The sequence below is a fragment of the Cololabis saira genome, chromosome 9, assembly GCF_033807715.1.
Source record: "Cololabis saira isolate AMF1-May2022 chromosome 9, fColSai1.1, whole genome shotgun sequence".
In the NCBI taxonomy this organism is placed as follows: domain Eukaryota; kingdom Metazoa; phylum Chordata; class Actinopteri; order Beloniformes; family Belonidae; genus Cololabis; species Cololabis saira.
The window spans coordinates 9,041,073-9,057,859 of NC_084595.1; the positions used below are offsets into that span (position 1 = coordinate 9,041,073).

A 16,787-nucleotide genomic window follows, 5' to 3' on the forward strand; every position below is an offset into this window, starting at 1 on the left:
TTTTTTGTTTTTAAACCATTTTACGGTAAGCCGGCAGCGGCACGCCAACGAGACGCCAACAGATCTGACGGAAAAGAAAGACAAACATGTCCAAAATGAGAGGAACAAAAGTTTCAAAACGGAAAATGTTTTCATTACCCATGAACTCACACGTGGTTTCTTTAACCCATTTCAGAGCAGCACCATGTTCAATCTAAAGTGAGCGTTTCGGACCAAATGCTGAGCAGGAGTGTTGAATAGAGAGTGCTTCCTTGCTACACCCAGTTAAAAAAAAATAAGGAAAAAAAAAAGGTTTTCTATAAAACACGGGCCCTGACCAATCCCTCCTGAGCATCTCTTAGCTGCAGAAATGTTGTTTCAACTCATAAACGCGGGCATCTGTAAATGGTGCCCAGCCTCCGAGTGGAAATGACTAACAATGTTCAAAAAGGGTCAGCAGAGGTGGATGCGAAACACATTCAAAGAAGCCCACAGCACACACTTCAAACATCTTTTCTCACAACAGCAGCGTTTGTTTCATCTGGCAGTGGCTTTCCAAAGAGTACGCGGCTGTTTTTCTCTCCTGCGTTGTCCTGATTCTGCCCGAGCCGTCAGCCGTCTCACCGTGGTGTTCGCTGTAACCCGTCCTGCTGTTGCCACCTTGAACCTCTGCTGCCCCCGTTCTCCCCCGCTCTCTCAAAGTCAAAGTTCCCCCTCAAAGTCCGTCTCAAAGCTCCTGGCGACCCCTCTACAGCTGTCAGTTGGAGCTCACAGCCGGCAGAGGCAGAACAGTGTGGGGATAAAGACCCCGAACGCCACCAGGATGGGGAACATGAGGCTGCTGTTGTCAGCGGCGTAAGGGTTCGGTGTTCGTGGGCCCGACTGGACCCGGGGCTTAGAGGCCGCCGAGACCTTTTTCTTCCCGCCTTCCTCGCCTCCTTCAGGTTCTTCTTCATCTACCTCTTCTTCCTCTGGTTTCTCCAAACCAGGGTGTGGCTGCAGCTTTGGCACGTCTGAAGAGCAAAAACGTTTAAAAAAGGTAAAACAACACAGATCATTTTAGTTAATTCTCATATTCTTCAGCTTCAACTCTTTCTACGCAAAATTAGAATATTGTGATAAAGTTCTTTATTTTCTGTAATGCAATTAAAAAAACAAAAATTCTGGATTCATTACAAATCAACTGAAATATTGCAAGCCTTTTATTATTTTAATATAGCCAGAGGTGTCAAGTAACGAAGTACAAATACTTTGTTACCTTACTTAAGTAGAAATTTTGATTATCTATACTTCACTGGAGTAATTATTTTTCAGACGACTTTTTACTTTTACATTTTCACACAATTATCTGTACTTTTTACTCCTTACGTTTTAAAAACAGCCTCGTTTTTTTCTTTAAAATTCAGATTTCTCAGATTCAGATTCCTGCAACTAACTGGTTTTGAAACCAGTACTTTTATACTTTTACTTGAGTAAAAAACTTGAGTTGATACTTCAACAGGAGTATTTTTAAACTCTAGTATCTATACTTCTACCTGAGTAATCAATTTGAAATTTTTTGACACCTCTGTATATTGCTGATTATGGCTTACAGTTTAAGATTAAGATTTCCAGAATATTCAAATTTTTTGAGATAGGATATTTGAGTTTTCTTAAGCTGTAAGCCATGATCAGCAATATTAAAATAATAAAAGGCTTGCAATATTTCAGTTGATTTGTAATGAATCCAGAATGTATGACATTTTTGCATTACAGAAAATAAAAGGACTTTATCACAATATTCTAATTTTCTGAGACAGTCGTGTATATTGTGAGCTGAAAGGTGTGTTTGTGATGCAGCACTCACCTTCTAAAGTCCCCTTCATAACATAGAGAGCGCAGACCTTGGGGTTGTCATAGTAACCCTGAAACGATGAACGGTATCGGTCATCAGTGCCAAATGTAAGAAAACTGAGCCTTTACTGACTTTACTGTGGTTGAGGGAACTGTGTGTGTGTGTGTGTGTGTGTGTGTGTCTCTCTCTCTTGTGGCTCATGTCACATCAGCGTACTACTAATGATAATACATTTTATTTATAACCCGCTTTTCATTTAAAACAAATCTCAAAGTGTTACAGGATTAAAAAGCACAAACACACATACATAGAAATGAAAATGTGCACATATGCAAGGCCTTGTTGAAGGGATCAGTTTTCAAGGCCTTTTTACAAGCAGCTACAGCCTGTGGGGCCTTCACGTCTTCAGGGACACAAACTCCAGATTCTTACTATTTATGATATCAATATTTTTCAGATATGCGTTTTTATTTATAAGCTAAATTCAAGTTAAGGGAATATTCCTGGACAGTTCAAGACTTACTTTAAATTAAATTCACAGATTCATTCTTATTCAACTCGACAATCCTCAGATCTTCATCCTCCTAAATTTCTCACTTGCAGACGTCAATTTTTGGTGAGATTTAGGGACTAAATTGTGGAATGATTTTTCCCACTTGGCAAAGACTCTTCCTCTTTGAAATGTTACAAAAGACGTTTGAAGGACCACTTGACTGCTGTTTTGTAACCGTTTTCCCAATGTAATGTTGTACATGTATCCATGTTCTTTTTGTTGTTTTTTTTTGTTTCACTCATAGTGACATGTACCGTCTTATTTGCTCAGGAGTCAATATAAGTAATATAAGTTGTGAAAACAATATCCCATGCACACTCACACACACTTATTTTTGTCTTTATTCTTTATTATTTATATATTGCATTATTAGTTTGTCATCACTTTTGTGTAGTTGTACTTTTTGTTTTTGTATGTTAATCTTGTGTTCTTTATAACACATTAAATTTTAATATCTTCGGTGGAGGCTTCAAATAAGCCCATTGGGTTTTTTGCCTCTTCCTGCACGTATAGTATTTATATTTCAAATCAAATCAAACTTTATTTGTAAAGCACCTTTCATACAAAAAATGTAACACAAAGTGCTTTCCACAAACATATACATAACATAAAACATAAACATAAAATGTATTAATTCAATAAACCGGAATTGAATTCAATTTCAATTCCGGTCCTCAGACCTCCCTGCCCTGCATGTTTTAGATGTTGCCTTGCATCAACACACCTGATTCTAATTAATGGTCCTCATTAGTTTGTCATCGAGGTCTGTACAACTCTGTTGATGACACAGCCTCTTGTATCACTGTGTGCTGAAAGCAGGGTAGCATCTAAAACAAGCAGGGCAGGGAGGCCTGAGGACCGGAATTGAAAACCCCTGCAATAAACTAATAAATTAGTTCACCAGGTTTGGGGCGGAAAGCTCCATCTCCCATAGTCTGAGACCTGGGTGTGTGGAGGTCGTCGCCGTTTCCAAAGTGGAGGTTGTGACATGACCGTTGTTCCTGATAGCAGTAGTTGATGTATCTGTCACTTCCTTCCCTACTTTCAACAACACTCGCCACAATTTCCCTGCTGTCAGCACTATTTCCATAGCCGTTGTTGAGCTATCACTGAGTATTAAAATGTAGTTGCTGATAAAAGTGAAATAAAGCAGTATTTTCAGGTTACTGACTGACTTAAAAAAAAAAAAAAAAAAGGGACAAAATGCACGTGGAAGGAAGACTGCACAGGACCTGGCGTAACATTTGAGCCCAACCCAGAAGCAGAAACGAAAGTGCTTCTTCCTCAGAAGAGGCTCAGAGGAAACGGTCCAGGAAGAGATCAGAAAACACGAAAAAACTCCCAGGCTGGTTTTAAACTCTGCATACGGTGAACCGCACACGATGAGTAGTATTACAACAAAAAAATGGATGAAAGCAAGAAAATAAACTACAATAAACTCACTGGGGACTAAGAAAGGATATAATTTCTCTGTAACGTGAAGGTTTCCAACTCAGAATACCTTTAGGGCTGCAACGATTCCTCAAGTAACTCTTAATCTGCATCCGTTTAAACGTGTTGGTTCCAAATGTGAAGTTTCACTATTTAAAAGGTGGTGTTTAAGAACATTTTTTATTTTATTTATTATGTCTCAGGAAATGTTAAGTTTGATTTTATTTATTTTTATTGGAAAATTTAACACCATTTATTATTTGGCATAATATGTAAATGAATGTAAATTATTCGTATGAAAAGGAAACAAATTGTTAAGTGGTGTTGTTTTTTATTGTATATTTATAATTGGACATTAATTAAGCAAAAGTAAGTTTTATCAGATTAATCGATGGAATATTCAATAAAATAATTGATTACCAAAATATTCGATAGCTGCAGCCCTAGATATTTTATTAAAAAAAAAAAAAATACATAGAAATGTGATTTTCATTTTAGAAATGTAGCTAACAAATAACTTTCTTAGAATGATTGTTGAATTGATTGCCAGGTCCAGCAAGACTGATCATTTTAGATCAGCAAATCAGTCAGTCAGTCCATAAATAGACAAACACACAAGCAAATAAAAGCTACAAAAGTACCAAACCACGTTGTGAAACTCCAGATTAAAAAAAAAAAAAAAGGCTAATACGGTCCACATCTGGTGACAAAGAGCGTCAAAGAGAAGCACCGATGCCAGTTCATTTGTAGGATATACATTTGAAGTTTTTAACGACACGTTTGCTGCTGCAGGTTCATGTGAGAGGATGCTGAACAAAAGAATAACTGAGTTCATCTCAGTTATTTGGTGCTCATCTGTCTGATGCACACGGCTCTGCCGATTCTACATATCATCTTGTAATATTGCCATCAAGTTCTTCTCTACCTCGAGTGGTGCTGAGTTACAATAAATCCTCAGTGAATCAGGATTCTTTTAAAAACAAAAACAAGCCGATTTCATCGTTATCTAAACACTAAAATACTTCAGGACACGGTGGAGTTTTCGGTCGTAAACGTAACTGTGAGACCTGAGAGGATTTTGACAGCAGGTGCAGCAACTGCTGACAGAAACAAAAGTAACATTTATTTATAGAGCACCTTTCACAGACAGCGTGCTTTACAATAAAAACCAGATAGCGATAGATAAAAACAATGAGGAACATCTGAATATAAATGTTTTCAGCTGTTTTTTTTTTTAAAAGTGTCATCTGAGACTGTAAAACAAGAGGTGGCAGAGCGTTTCACAGCCTCAGTGCCTCCATCCCAAAAGCCCGACCAGACCAGCAGCAATCTCTGCTCAGATGAGCTCAAAAAACGGCCGTAAGAGTACACAAGCGCCCAGAGACATACGGGGGAGGGGGGGGGGGCATACCATTTAGAGCTTTTAACGTTATAATGAGAATGTTATAACCAGTACTGGAGTTGAGGGGGGATGAGGGGGGATGGCATCCCCCCCTGAAATAAAAACGGTCAAAATCATCCCCCCTGTAAAACTGCCATCCCCCCTTTCCATCCCTTATGTCATTTCATCAATGAATGTGGTTTTACTGCTATTTCAACATTTAGAGTCATCACCAAAAAAATAACTTATTTGACAATGTTCACTGGTTTCAAGTAAATTTTCACTTGAAATAAGTAAGAAAATCTGCCAGTGGGACAAGATTTATCTTCTCATTACAAGCAAAAAAAAAAAAAATCTTGTTCCACTGGCAGATTTTTCTACTTATTTCAAGTGAAAATTGTTGTTTTTTCCAGTGATGAGTCTTGTTTTAAGTGTAATGAGATTTCTTTTACTAAAATGAGACATTTTAACTAGAAATAAGACAAATATTCTTGTTAAGATTTTGAGTTTTTGCAGTGATCCATTTTACTTATCCTGTGAAGGACAGAGTCATATTGATAAGTTCAGAAAAGTGTTTTTTATTTTTGTGTTTTGATGTATTTGATGTAAGCCCAGTGGATATTTAAAGCTTACAGAAGGCTGCATTTAACTGCTGCTATGTCATTCCTGCAGTATTTCTGCAGGGGTTAGTGCTATTATTTGTTATATATTATATTATTTGTAATCATAACAAATTATCTGTCCCCATACGATAAAATCCACCATCCCCCCTGATTTTTTTTTACAACTCGAGTACTGGTTATAACTGGTCCTAAAACGGACCAGAAGCCAGGGAAGAGTTTTTAAGATCAGAGTAAAGCGGCCTCTCTTCCTGGAGCTGAATAAAAAGTGTGCAGCAGCATTTTGAACAGACTGCAGCTAATTCAGGGAACTTTAGTACAGGGGTCAAAGACGTATAAGGCCTTTGAGTAGCCCATTTTTAAAATAAAGATATTTTTGGCCATTTTCCAAACATTTGAAATGTAGTGTACACATACATGTATGTGAAAACTCCAAACAAAGGTATTTTAGTGTTTTTAAACCTTTAAACCGTCATTTGGGGCGACCATTTATCTCAAAATTAATAGATTTCCATAACAAAATTTATATTTTAATAAGTATCAGTAATTAAATTAACTGTTCAAGAAAGATAGACACATTTTTCCTTTCATTTTTTGAAAACCATTTTTAAATACATTCGATCCATAATGGCAGTGTCACCGTCTTACTTACTCTAAAATTCATAAAACTGATTTAAAATGTGTACAAGGTGTATCCACTTATGCATGCTATACCAATAATTTATATTTGAACCAAAACTGATAGACATTCAATTTTGAATTTGATACAGAATTGCCATTTGTTGGTTACCCCACATGACAGGTGGTCACCCCACATGATGCTTTCAAGTTTAATCAAATATAACAGGCTAACAGTTAGCTATATGATCTAAGCTAGCTACTTCTCACCACATATCACTAACAAATTTACATTCAAAATATAGATTTGCAAATAAAACGAATTATTTACAGTTTTAGGGTGGTCACCCCACATGATATCAAAATGTGACGTATACACTGCAGCAGTTAGAAAGAGGATTTATTTGTAAAGGAGAGAGAGACTACTGAGCTGCAGGTTGTCTCTCTGGGACCCTCATGCAGTAACTGGCTGATGCAACATCCTCTTTGAGATGATTGTCAATATAAATGTCCCTCAATTGTATTTTTTTCATGGTCACCCCAGATGATAATTCAGACAATGAACATATTCGGACAAGATTAGTTTGTGTATTATGATTGAAATGTGTGTACAAATGTTCCATAACTTTGTCAATAAATCTAAAACAAGTTTGAAAGTATGCCCAATAGGGCAAGCATTATTTTTAAATTGTTTTAATGTGATTTAAAACCAGTTGTCCAAACAGAAGTCAAGGCCGGACGGTCACCCCACATGATGTTTTCACACTTCAGATGGCAGAAAATGACCAATAACCAACATGTTTAAACAAAATAAGAGTGGGCACATGTAGAAGGAACGTATTAGATATACATGTTATATTTTTTATTCATTTTTATGTTTATTATTAGGTAAAAAGTTCCATCGGACAGAAAAAGTAAGCGTCACGTCTTTGACCCACAGACAGGTAAAAAGAGAGTTACAGTCATCCGGCCTCGAAGAAACAAAAGCATGAATAATCATCCTCATATCCGCTTCAGAAACATGTTTTCATTCTGCAATGTTTCCTAGTTGGAAAAAAGCTGAGCAAGGTTATCTAGGGACGGAACTTTCCAGAATGACCCCAAGCTTACGCAAACTAGATTTTATAAATGGTCCAACAGACCCAAAGAGTGCAAAATAAACTGATGCTGCCCCTCAAACTGGTGTAGAGTGGGTGAACCATGCCATCTAGCTGCGTAGCTGATAACTACCGACCTCTGCAGAACTTGTGCAGCCTACTTTAGATGCAGAGGAATATTAAGAGGAAGGACCGAATTAATTTGAGAGATCTGAGACATGGCACTGCAGATCTTGGAGGAGCTACAGACCGGCTCAGAACCAGATTTGATTGGTCGTTTGAGTGCCAGCGCTTTTGTGTCCCAGTTAATAAGGCGCAGCATTTGCATGTGGTCAAGCGGCCGTATGTGCGTATCACATGGTGGATTAACTTTGTGGGACATACTGATGGAGTTAACGATCTCCAACAACTCCAGCCTCATTTTTTTTAAATCCAGTGATTTTTTAAAGCCCTCAAGAGACATTTGCGAAGCAATGCTGCAAAAGTTCATCACTGCCAACTGACCAACTCTGTCCATGCTGGTAACCATGCCGACAGCGTTCTTGGCAGGAGATGCCCATAAAGTGTCGGTGCAAGTTAAGCTTTCTAATAATGTGTTCAATAGAAGGAAGAGGAACATTTATCATCAACAGATATCACACATAAGCATGTGTGAATCAGTGTCGGAGCAGAAAACACTCAGTATCGTCATTGAAACTTTACTTTATACATATTCTTTATGAGTTGTCCTGATAGTAGTATTGGAAATACTCAGATACAGCTGAAACAAAAAGGTATCTGGAAGTATTTACTTCTACGCTGATACCCTACTTTTTTTTTTTAATTTACAAAACAGAATCCAAATTTGTCTTTGTTGATCTAAAAAAAAAAAAAAAAAGTTAGGCAATACCGCCTTTTAACATCCCACTCGGACTAGGCCTGTGTTGAAAAGTTCGATTCTCCGATTTTAAATCTATTCTCATATTAATTCCTAAAAATCGATTCATGTCTAAAGATCGATTTAAAAAAAAAAATTATATACACACACACATATATATATATATATATATATATATATATATATATATATATATATATATATATATATATATATATATATAGTATTTTTTTATGGGGGGGGGGGGGGGTTGGTTATTTTTTTTGTTTATGCCCAAAAAAGGAATGTTTTGTTGGACACGAGAATAACTGGTGCCATGTTTTTGCCTTTAAATATGTTAAAAGGTATGAAAACATTAATGTTTTCAGTTATAATTGCAAAAATTCTCATAAATGGGGAAAAAATAAAAGAGATTTCTTTCGTCCTCTGTTTCCTCCCTGGATCTGTTTGATAATTCTGACCTACACAATGTTTCTGAAAGCAGTTCTATCAGCATTCTGGGAGCTGATTGGTCCTTACAGCATCATTAGCTGCCAATACTTGCTGTTGAATCTCAATATAATACTAGTATTAATATGTTGCATAACTACAGTCATATAATTCATGCAACAGCTGAAAAAATGTTTTATTAACAGTAACCCAAATCAATATCGGATCGGATCAAAGCGTGATAATCAATTCTGAATCTTAAGAATCGGAATCGAATCGATTCTTGAATCGATCCCCAGCCCTAACTCGGACACGGAAAATGTTGGATTTCCTAGTGTAACTGAACATCCGGAACTTTACATTTCATGTCACCTAACAGAGGAGCAGGCATTTACAGCTTAAAAATGTCTTTATTTTACACTTTTGTGGCTGCAATTTAAGCTTAATTCCTGTAGTATTTAATTTAAAATATATTATTTATATAGAAAAACGACATGCTCAAACTCAGTCCTGTTGATAAAGTTAAGATCACCGATCCACGGAACTAGTTTTTGGAGTTTGAGAGGAGGTCTGACAGCCACGGAGGATTCCAAGCTGTACACACACAGATTCCCTGCAGGGATTCAAACCACACACTTTCTTACTGGGAAGTGACATCATAAACCACAACACTACTGTTCTGCTCATAATGAAAACCACATTGAAGACATCCCATTACCAGATGAATTTAGTTTGGGGGATAAGACATTTCCAGATAAGACACTTCAAAACATGAATGCCAGCATTTCCTGGCCAAAGTCCCAGTGAGCAGCAGTTCTATCTAGGAGCACTAAAGTGACAGGAGAGGCCTCTTAGTGACAGCGTAGTTAAACGCTGCTGCACGTGATGAGTAAACGTGCAGATTTCACAAGGAACAGAAACTGTTGCGCCCCATTTCTTTGCTCTGTATGCTGAGATAATTGCAGATTCATGTTTTAGTGACACACAAGAGCAACATAAATAATCCTGATCTGTCAGAAAGAGAGAGAAATTAGAGAATTATATTTACCAAAAATACAATTTTGTTTACAGTATTTAAATATATAATATGTATCCATATAAATATGATATCCCTCAATCGTTCCTTCAGATCCACTGATGGTGGCGATGCATGAGGAGAACTTTACTCCCATCTCCATTCCCCATCTCTCCTTTAATGATGTGTTTCGGACATTTGGGACAGCAACATTTAAAGGGCGTCTCCAAGCCAATAAGATGTCTGAAGATTACAGCCCAGCGTACATTTTATTAGGGGGGGGGGGTGCCCTGCTACCTGCCCCCCAACGGAATCACCCACTTCCCCAACGAAGGTCCAGCTAAATCCCTCTAATGACCATCCTGTCACGCCTTCGCACTTATGTATCCATACCTCCAAGACCAGTTACTAGGCCTGTGTTGAAAAAAAATCGATTTCCCAATTCTAAATTGATTCTCATATTAATTCCTAAAAATCGATTCATATGTCTAAAGATCGATTTAAAAAAAAAAAATGTATTTATGTATTTTTTTTCATCATTACATTACAACTTTTGGTTATTTTTTTGTTTATCCCCAAAAAAGGAATGTTTTGTTAGACACAAGAAAAACTGGTGCCATGTTTTTGCCTTTAAATATGTTTAAAGGTATGAAAACATTAAAGTGTTAGGTTATAATTGCATAAATTGTCTGTATTTCATTACTTTATATACCGTCTTGGGGTTACATTTGCAAAAAATGCTGAAAACCAAATGCTCAAAAATTTAAAACCAAAATAGACCGAAAATGGAACAAATAAAAACGGAATGTGGGAAAAATTAAAACTGATTTCATCCGTCTCTGTTTCCTCCCTGGATCTGTTTGGTAATTCTGACCCACGATGTTTCTGAAAGCAGTTCTATCAGCATTCTGGGAGCTGATTGGTCCTTACAGCATCATTAGCTGCAATACTTGCTGTTTAATCCTAATATAATACTAGTAGTAATATTTTGCATAACTACAGTCATATAATTCATGCAACAGCTCAAAAAACAGTTTTAATAACACTAACCCAAATCAATATCGGAATCGAATCGAATCTTGATAATCGATTCTGAATCTTAAGAATCGGAACCAAATCGATTCTTGACATTTGAATCGATCCCCAGCCCTACTAATTACCATCCTGTCACGCCTCCACACTTATGTATCCAAACCTCCAAGACCAGTTACGATACCCAGAAAAGTCAAAAACTACCGGAAGTGAAAGAGGCCATGAACAGGGTTAGATGGGTGGGGGGGGGGGGGGGGGGGGAGCTTTGGGTGCATTTGGGAGTCTTTACGGCGCCACCAGGACCCCTGAAGTGCAATCACAGACGAGATTTACCAGCATGTCACACGTTTTTACAGCCTATGGTCCCACATTTGTAACATTAGGTTCTCACTACCATTACTCCTCAAAGGTTGGTGCAAATTAAAAATATATATTTGAACGCAGAAAACGAGAGCGTCTCAAACGTGTACCGTACGAATCACATCACGGTGATTTCGGGCCTCTCAAAAAAAAAGAAACAAGCATGTTTTTGGTTTTGAGTTTACAATTTTCTCTGCCGTCTGCGTCGCTCACAGTGAAGCTCTGATAAGCTCAGAAAAACGCATGTGCTCACAGGTGAAACGCTCACCAGCAGACAGAGAAAATATGAGGCATAAACCACCTGAAGAACCGAAACACAAATACCTGAACTTTAAGCTTTTATTAAGCTGCTATATTAACCCTGTGTATTTAAAAGAAACGTCATTATCCCTTTAAGAAGTGTCACGAGTTCCCACCAACTTTCAACTAAAGCTAATTGCAACCCTAACAATGATTGCTTTCATTAAAAGAAAGAAAAACGGGGCTTGTGTCAGTGTGCATCTGATGACGACTTTATAAAAATAATTTGTTCCAACTCACAGATCAAATTACTTTGACTTTCTGTAGATGATCTGAAAAAACAGTCAAAGATTTTCTCAACTGCTGCTGCAGATACTTTAAGACACCACAACATTATTTCATAGAGACATTGAGTTATGTTTAATGCAGCTTGTTTGTTTTACACTGTTGCAAGTCACTTTGGTTAAAAGCGCCTGATAAATGTAATTTAATAAGAAAATAAAAAACAAAAACCGTTGGGACAGCAACTGAACATCCAGTTTGTTCAGGTTAGACACAATGAGCACCTGTTATGATAAGCTCTGACGGGGGTGTGTCACTAAACAAAGAACATGGAATGACAACAGATAACGTATCTACCAACGGCAACGTAAAAAAATGAGCACAACTCACCTTTACAAACTCCACCGTGAGCTTGCCGTTGAAAGTGGAAACCTCTCCCTGCACGCTCAGCTTCCCTCGTCTAATAGAGAAGGGCACGATTTCATCGTGAGCAGTACTGTGACCCACTTGATCAAAGATATCCAGGTCCCTTACCACTACGTGGCCATTAAGGCGGACATCAAACACCTGGAGGGACACATTTCCAAATTAATAGTCAGAAAAGCAGCTGGCTTAACACCCAATGCAGTGGCATCTTGATGCAATGGATGGCAAAGTTGTACACGGCATGTGCTTCAAAGAGCAAGTGTAGTTTTCATATCATATGTGAATTTGAGGTCTAAATAACTTTAAATGATGAAAAATAAAAAATTACAGCATTTCCAGTCACATTTAGCTGTAGAAAAATGCAGAAACCTTTATCAAATATACAGAAAATATGCTTCACTTGAATAAATCGGGATCGGTTCAGAAAGAAGGTCAAACAAACTGAGTTAATGCTTTCATAACTCTGTGTACTTTGAGAGTTCATTTAAAATGAATGTACAGGACTGTCTCAGAAAATTAGAATATTGTGATAAAGTTCTTTATTTTCTGTAATGCAATTAAAAAAAACAAAAATGTCATACATTCTGGATTCATTACAAATCAATTGAAATATTGCAAGCCTTTTATTATTTTAATATTGCTGATTATGGCTTACAGTTTAAGATTAAGATTCCCAGAATATTCTAATTTTTTGAGATAGGATATTTGAGTTTTCTTAAGCTGTAAACCATGATCAGCAATAATAAAATAATAAAAGGCTTGCAATATTTCAGTTGATTTGTAATGAATCCAGAATGTATGAGATTTTTGTTTTTGTAATTGCATTACAGAAAATCACAATATTCAAATTTTCTGAGACAGTCCTGTATGGCAAAGTTGTACACGGCATGTGCTTCAAAGAGCAAGTGTAGTTTTCATATCATATGTGAATTTGAAGTCTGAATAACTAAATCATGAAAAATAAAAAATGACAGCATTTCCATTCACATTTAAAAAATGCAGAAACCTTTATCAAATACACAGAAAATATGCTTCACTTGAATAAATCGGGATCGGTTCAGAAAGAAGGTTAAACAAACTGGTTTAATGATTTCATAACTCTGTGTACTTTGAGAGTTCATTTAAAAGGAATATAGCTCAGCCACATCAAGTTCCACTTGAAGATATTTGGTACTGAAATGAAGTACCGGTAATACTGCAAGGCTGCAGAAGCATAAAGACAGTCTAACTACCGTAAATATTCTGGTTTTAGAGTGCATGTGTATATTTTTTCATGCTTTATGTATTTAAAAGTACTTAAATTATAATAGCAGCCATTCCCAAAGTACCTGGGGAGGCCATTTTTATGAGGTTAAGAAAAGAGCTCACAAATCTCAACATGAGAAAGTTTGCGGTTTGAAATCTGGGGCTGGGTAGTTTTTCTCAGCTCAGAGTACGTTGTTAACATACTTAAGTTAAGATCCATGTCCACCAAAGCTGAGTTTCGCTGATTTCAGGTTCAAAATAAATCAAAGTTTGCACATAGCCTGCTTTCTGAAACGAACCCCATATTAAATAAATGGCATACCTTTTGCTGCGACTGTGCAAAGTAAACCTCTGAAAATTTCAGGACTAATATATAGTCTCCTTCATCGCGAATGGGAATATCGTATCCAAAAGTGTCTTCATTATAGCGCTCTGTCTGGTACAAGATCTGGTCCTCTGGACTGGAGCGTAGTATCGGCAGACGTACCCCATAATCAGACGCTAGAAAGGAGAAAAAGCTCAATTAGAACTCGTATGCCCTGTTCACATTGGCCTAGAATGACCTTGAGATTACCTGCAGTAATTGAACATTTACACCCCAACATCTGTGTTTTGTGCTGTCCATTTGCATGCTACAAGAAGAGTCTGTGTTTAAGTATAATTTGCAGATATTAATCCCTGGATGTGTCATCGAGGTCTTGCGTTTTATCAAACAATTACCATTTAATTAACATAACATTTGAATAGGGAAATGCCTGATCGTTCACTCTACACCTGAACTCGAGTGACATCACATTTTAATAGGTGACAAAAGCTGAAGTTTGACATTAATGCCTAATGCTTGAGTTGTCATGGTAAGAGGAAACTAAACAGTAGCTTTGCACTGTCAAGACTAGTGTTTGAGCTTGATGAAAGATAGTAGCAGCATCATGCAATAAGAAACTTTATATCTCATCCATCTCTTGGTTTTTATAGCTCTCTATGTGAAACTTAATGTTGACTGATTTCTTTATTTTTATCTGCCAAAAATATCATTAAGCTACATGACACAGATACAAGCTTAAGTTATTCTATAATATCACACCATCTACTGCAGCTGCCACATTTACCCTGGGAAAGAGGCAGGAGAGTCGACCTAGTGCATTCTTTCAAAAAAAGACCCGTCTGAAAATCATTGACCAAGACAGACATTAACGCAGGATTTTAGATCATCCCATGACCTCTGTGTTTGCGGTGGACTTTTTAAACTTTACAAATTCCAGGCTGGATTATCATCACAGATGTCTCCCATAATTATTACAAATGACCACAGATCCTGAGGTAAAAATAAGTCCAATGTGAATATTGTGTACGTAGCTTACACGATTTCTTAAACATTCCCACAACCAATGACCTTTCCTTGAAGCTGAGGGAAAACCGGTAAATGATTACACGTTTACAATTCAGCTGACAATAAACCCATCTCTAACTCGTGGCCCAGTTTGATCTCATTTTCACCTGCTTCCTTTGAATGCTGAGAGGCGGGGCTTCACCTGATGCTGAGAGGTGGAGTTTCACCTGCTTCCTTTTTTGCTATTATCAAATTTGCTTTTTTTTTTTTAGTTTGTTCTTCCCACCCCCCCAAGTTCTACGCTTAACCCATTTTTGTATTTGCACCTAAGCAATTATGTACAGTATGGCAGCGTGGTATGGCGCACTTCCTGTTCAGCTCTTCCTGTTCAGCTCAAGAACAAAATCAACAGCTTAATCAAAGTGGCAATGAAGATAACTGGGCACAGCAGCTATACACATCTTCAGACTATCTATGAGGAGAGGGTAGTAGTACATTCTGAGTACGAGCTCCTGCCGTCCAGGAAACGGTTCAGAGCCAGTAAATGTAAGAGCAATGGTTACAAGCTCCCTTTTACTGATTGTATGTGTTTTTATACGCTATGCACAGTACTCGAGTATAGGGGGGATGGCATCCCCTCCTGCAATAAAAACGGTCAAAATCATCCCCCCTGTAAAACTGCCATCCCCCCTTTCCATCCCTTATGTCATTTCATCAATGAATGTGGTTTTACTGCTATTTCAACATTTAGAGTCATCACCAGAAAAACAACTTATTTGACAATTTTCACCTGTTTCAAGTACATTTTCACTTGAAATAAGTAGGAAAATCTGCCAGTGGGACAATATTTATCACCTTATTACAAGCAAAAAAATCTTGTGATGAGTCTTGTTTTAAGTGTAATGAGATTTTACTAAAATGAGACATTTTAACTAGAAATAAGACAAATATTCTTGTTAAGATTTTGAGTTTTTGCAGTGATCCATTTTACTTATCCTGTGAAGGACAGAGTCATATTGATAAGTTCAGAAAACTGTTTTTAATTGTTGTGTTTTGATGTATTTGATGTAAGCCCAGTGGATATTTAAAGCTTACAGAAGGCTGCATTTAACTGCTGCTATGTCATTCCTGCAGTATTTCTGCAGCTGTTTTGGTCATTGCTATTATTTGTAATATATTATATTATTTGTAATCAGCACAAATTATCTGTCCCCATATGATAAAATGCACCATCCCCCCTGATTTTTTTTTTTTTTTTTTTTTTTTTACAACTCGAGTACTGGCTATATGCATGTACTTGATTCCTAAAACAAATCTCCCTAGTGGACATTAAAGTATAACTGAACTTTTGCTTCACCTGCTTCCTGTGCAGGCTGAGGGGCGGGGCTGCAGCCCTGTGCGCTGACTCCTCGTTAGATTGTCGGGAGATGCGGAAGAACCAGCGTGCTGATGTTTCCGTTTGAAGCGTGTGGTTATTCTGAATGCTGATTTATGTGATGCACAGACATGCAACACCTTCCATAAGTGCAGCACTTACCTTTCCCCAGTTTCCCCTCCAGCGGGTCCTTTTTGAAGTGAATGCCGTGCACGTCCACATGCGACTCCCCGCCGGCGTTCACGGCCCAGATGACCCGCTCTGCGAGGCCGGTCTCCCCGCCGTCCGCCTGCAGCAGCCCCAGCGCCGCTGCGAGCAGCCCGGCCACCAGCCGCGCCGCGACCCGCTGCATCTCCACTCCGCCGCCAAAGCCCTCTGCAACATGAACAACATGTGAATAAAAATAAAAAAGAGACACAGCCAGCGTGTCTCAGTGACACGAAACGTGATACCCTGAAGTGTAAAGGCTGATTTGTGGTTCTGCGTTAAATCGACGCAGAGCTCCTTCGAGCGCTGCTGCGATACGTCAACGTCGCCGCCATATTGGATGTGGCAAGACTGCGCTGTAAACTAATACAAGTAAATGGACTTATTTTCATAAAGCGCCTTTCTACAAAGACATTTACGTTTTACGTCTCATTTATTCATTCACACATGCACTAA

The 16,787-nt window shown here is 37.8% G+C and overlaps 1 protein-coding gene across 1 annotated transcript; it reads right to left on the bottom strand.

Moving 5' to 3' along the window:
- Positions 1–315: 315 nt before the first annotated feature.
- LOC133450918 (malectin-like) lies at positions 316–16,476 on the bottom strand. Its single transcript, XM_061729816.1, has 5 exons — positions 16,287–16,476; positions 13,742–13,920; positions 12,139–12,315; positions 1,826–1,883; positions 316–992 (listed from the first exon to the last, which is right to left on the bottom strand). The coding sequence occupies exons 1-5, from the start codon at positions 16,474–16,476 to the stop codon at positions 748–750; spliced, it is 849 nt and encodes a 282-aa protein (XP_061585800.1). The 3' UTR covers positions 316–747.
- Positions 16,477–16,787: the final 311 nt, after the last annotated feature.

Bases quoted from the DNA above. Each gene is read 5' to 3' on its own strand.
- LOC133450918 (XM_061729816.1), bottom strand. From the start codon at position 16,476: ATGCAGCGGGTCGCGGCGCGGCTGGTGGCCGGGCTGCTCGCAGCGGCG. The intron at 13,921-16,286 runs GTAAGTGCTGCA...TCTCCTTTCTAG, and splicing joins GGAGGGGAAACTGGGGAAAG to CGTCTGATTATGGGGTACGT. The intron at 993-1,825 runs GTGAGTGCTGCA...TTTGCTCTTCAG, and splicing joins TATGAAGGGGACTTTAGAAG to ACGTGCCAAAGCTGCAGCCA.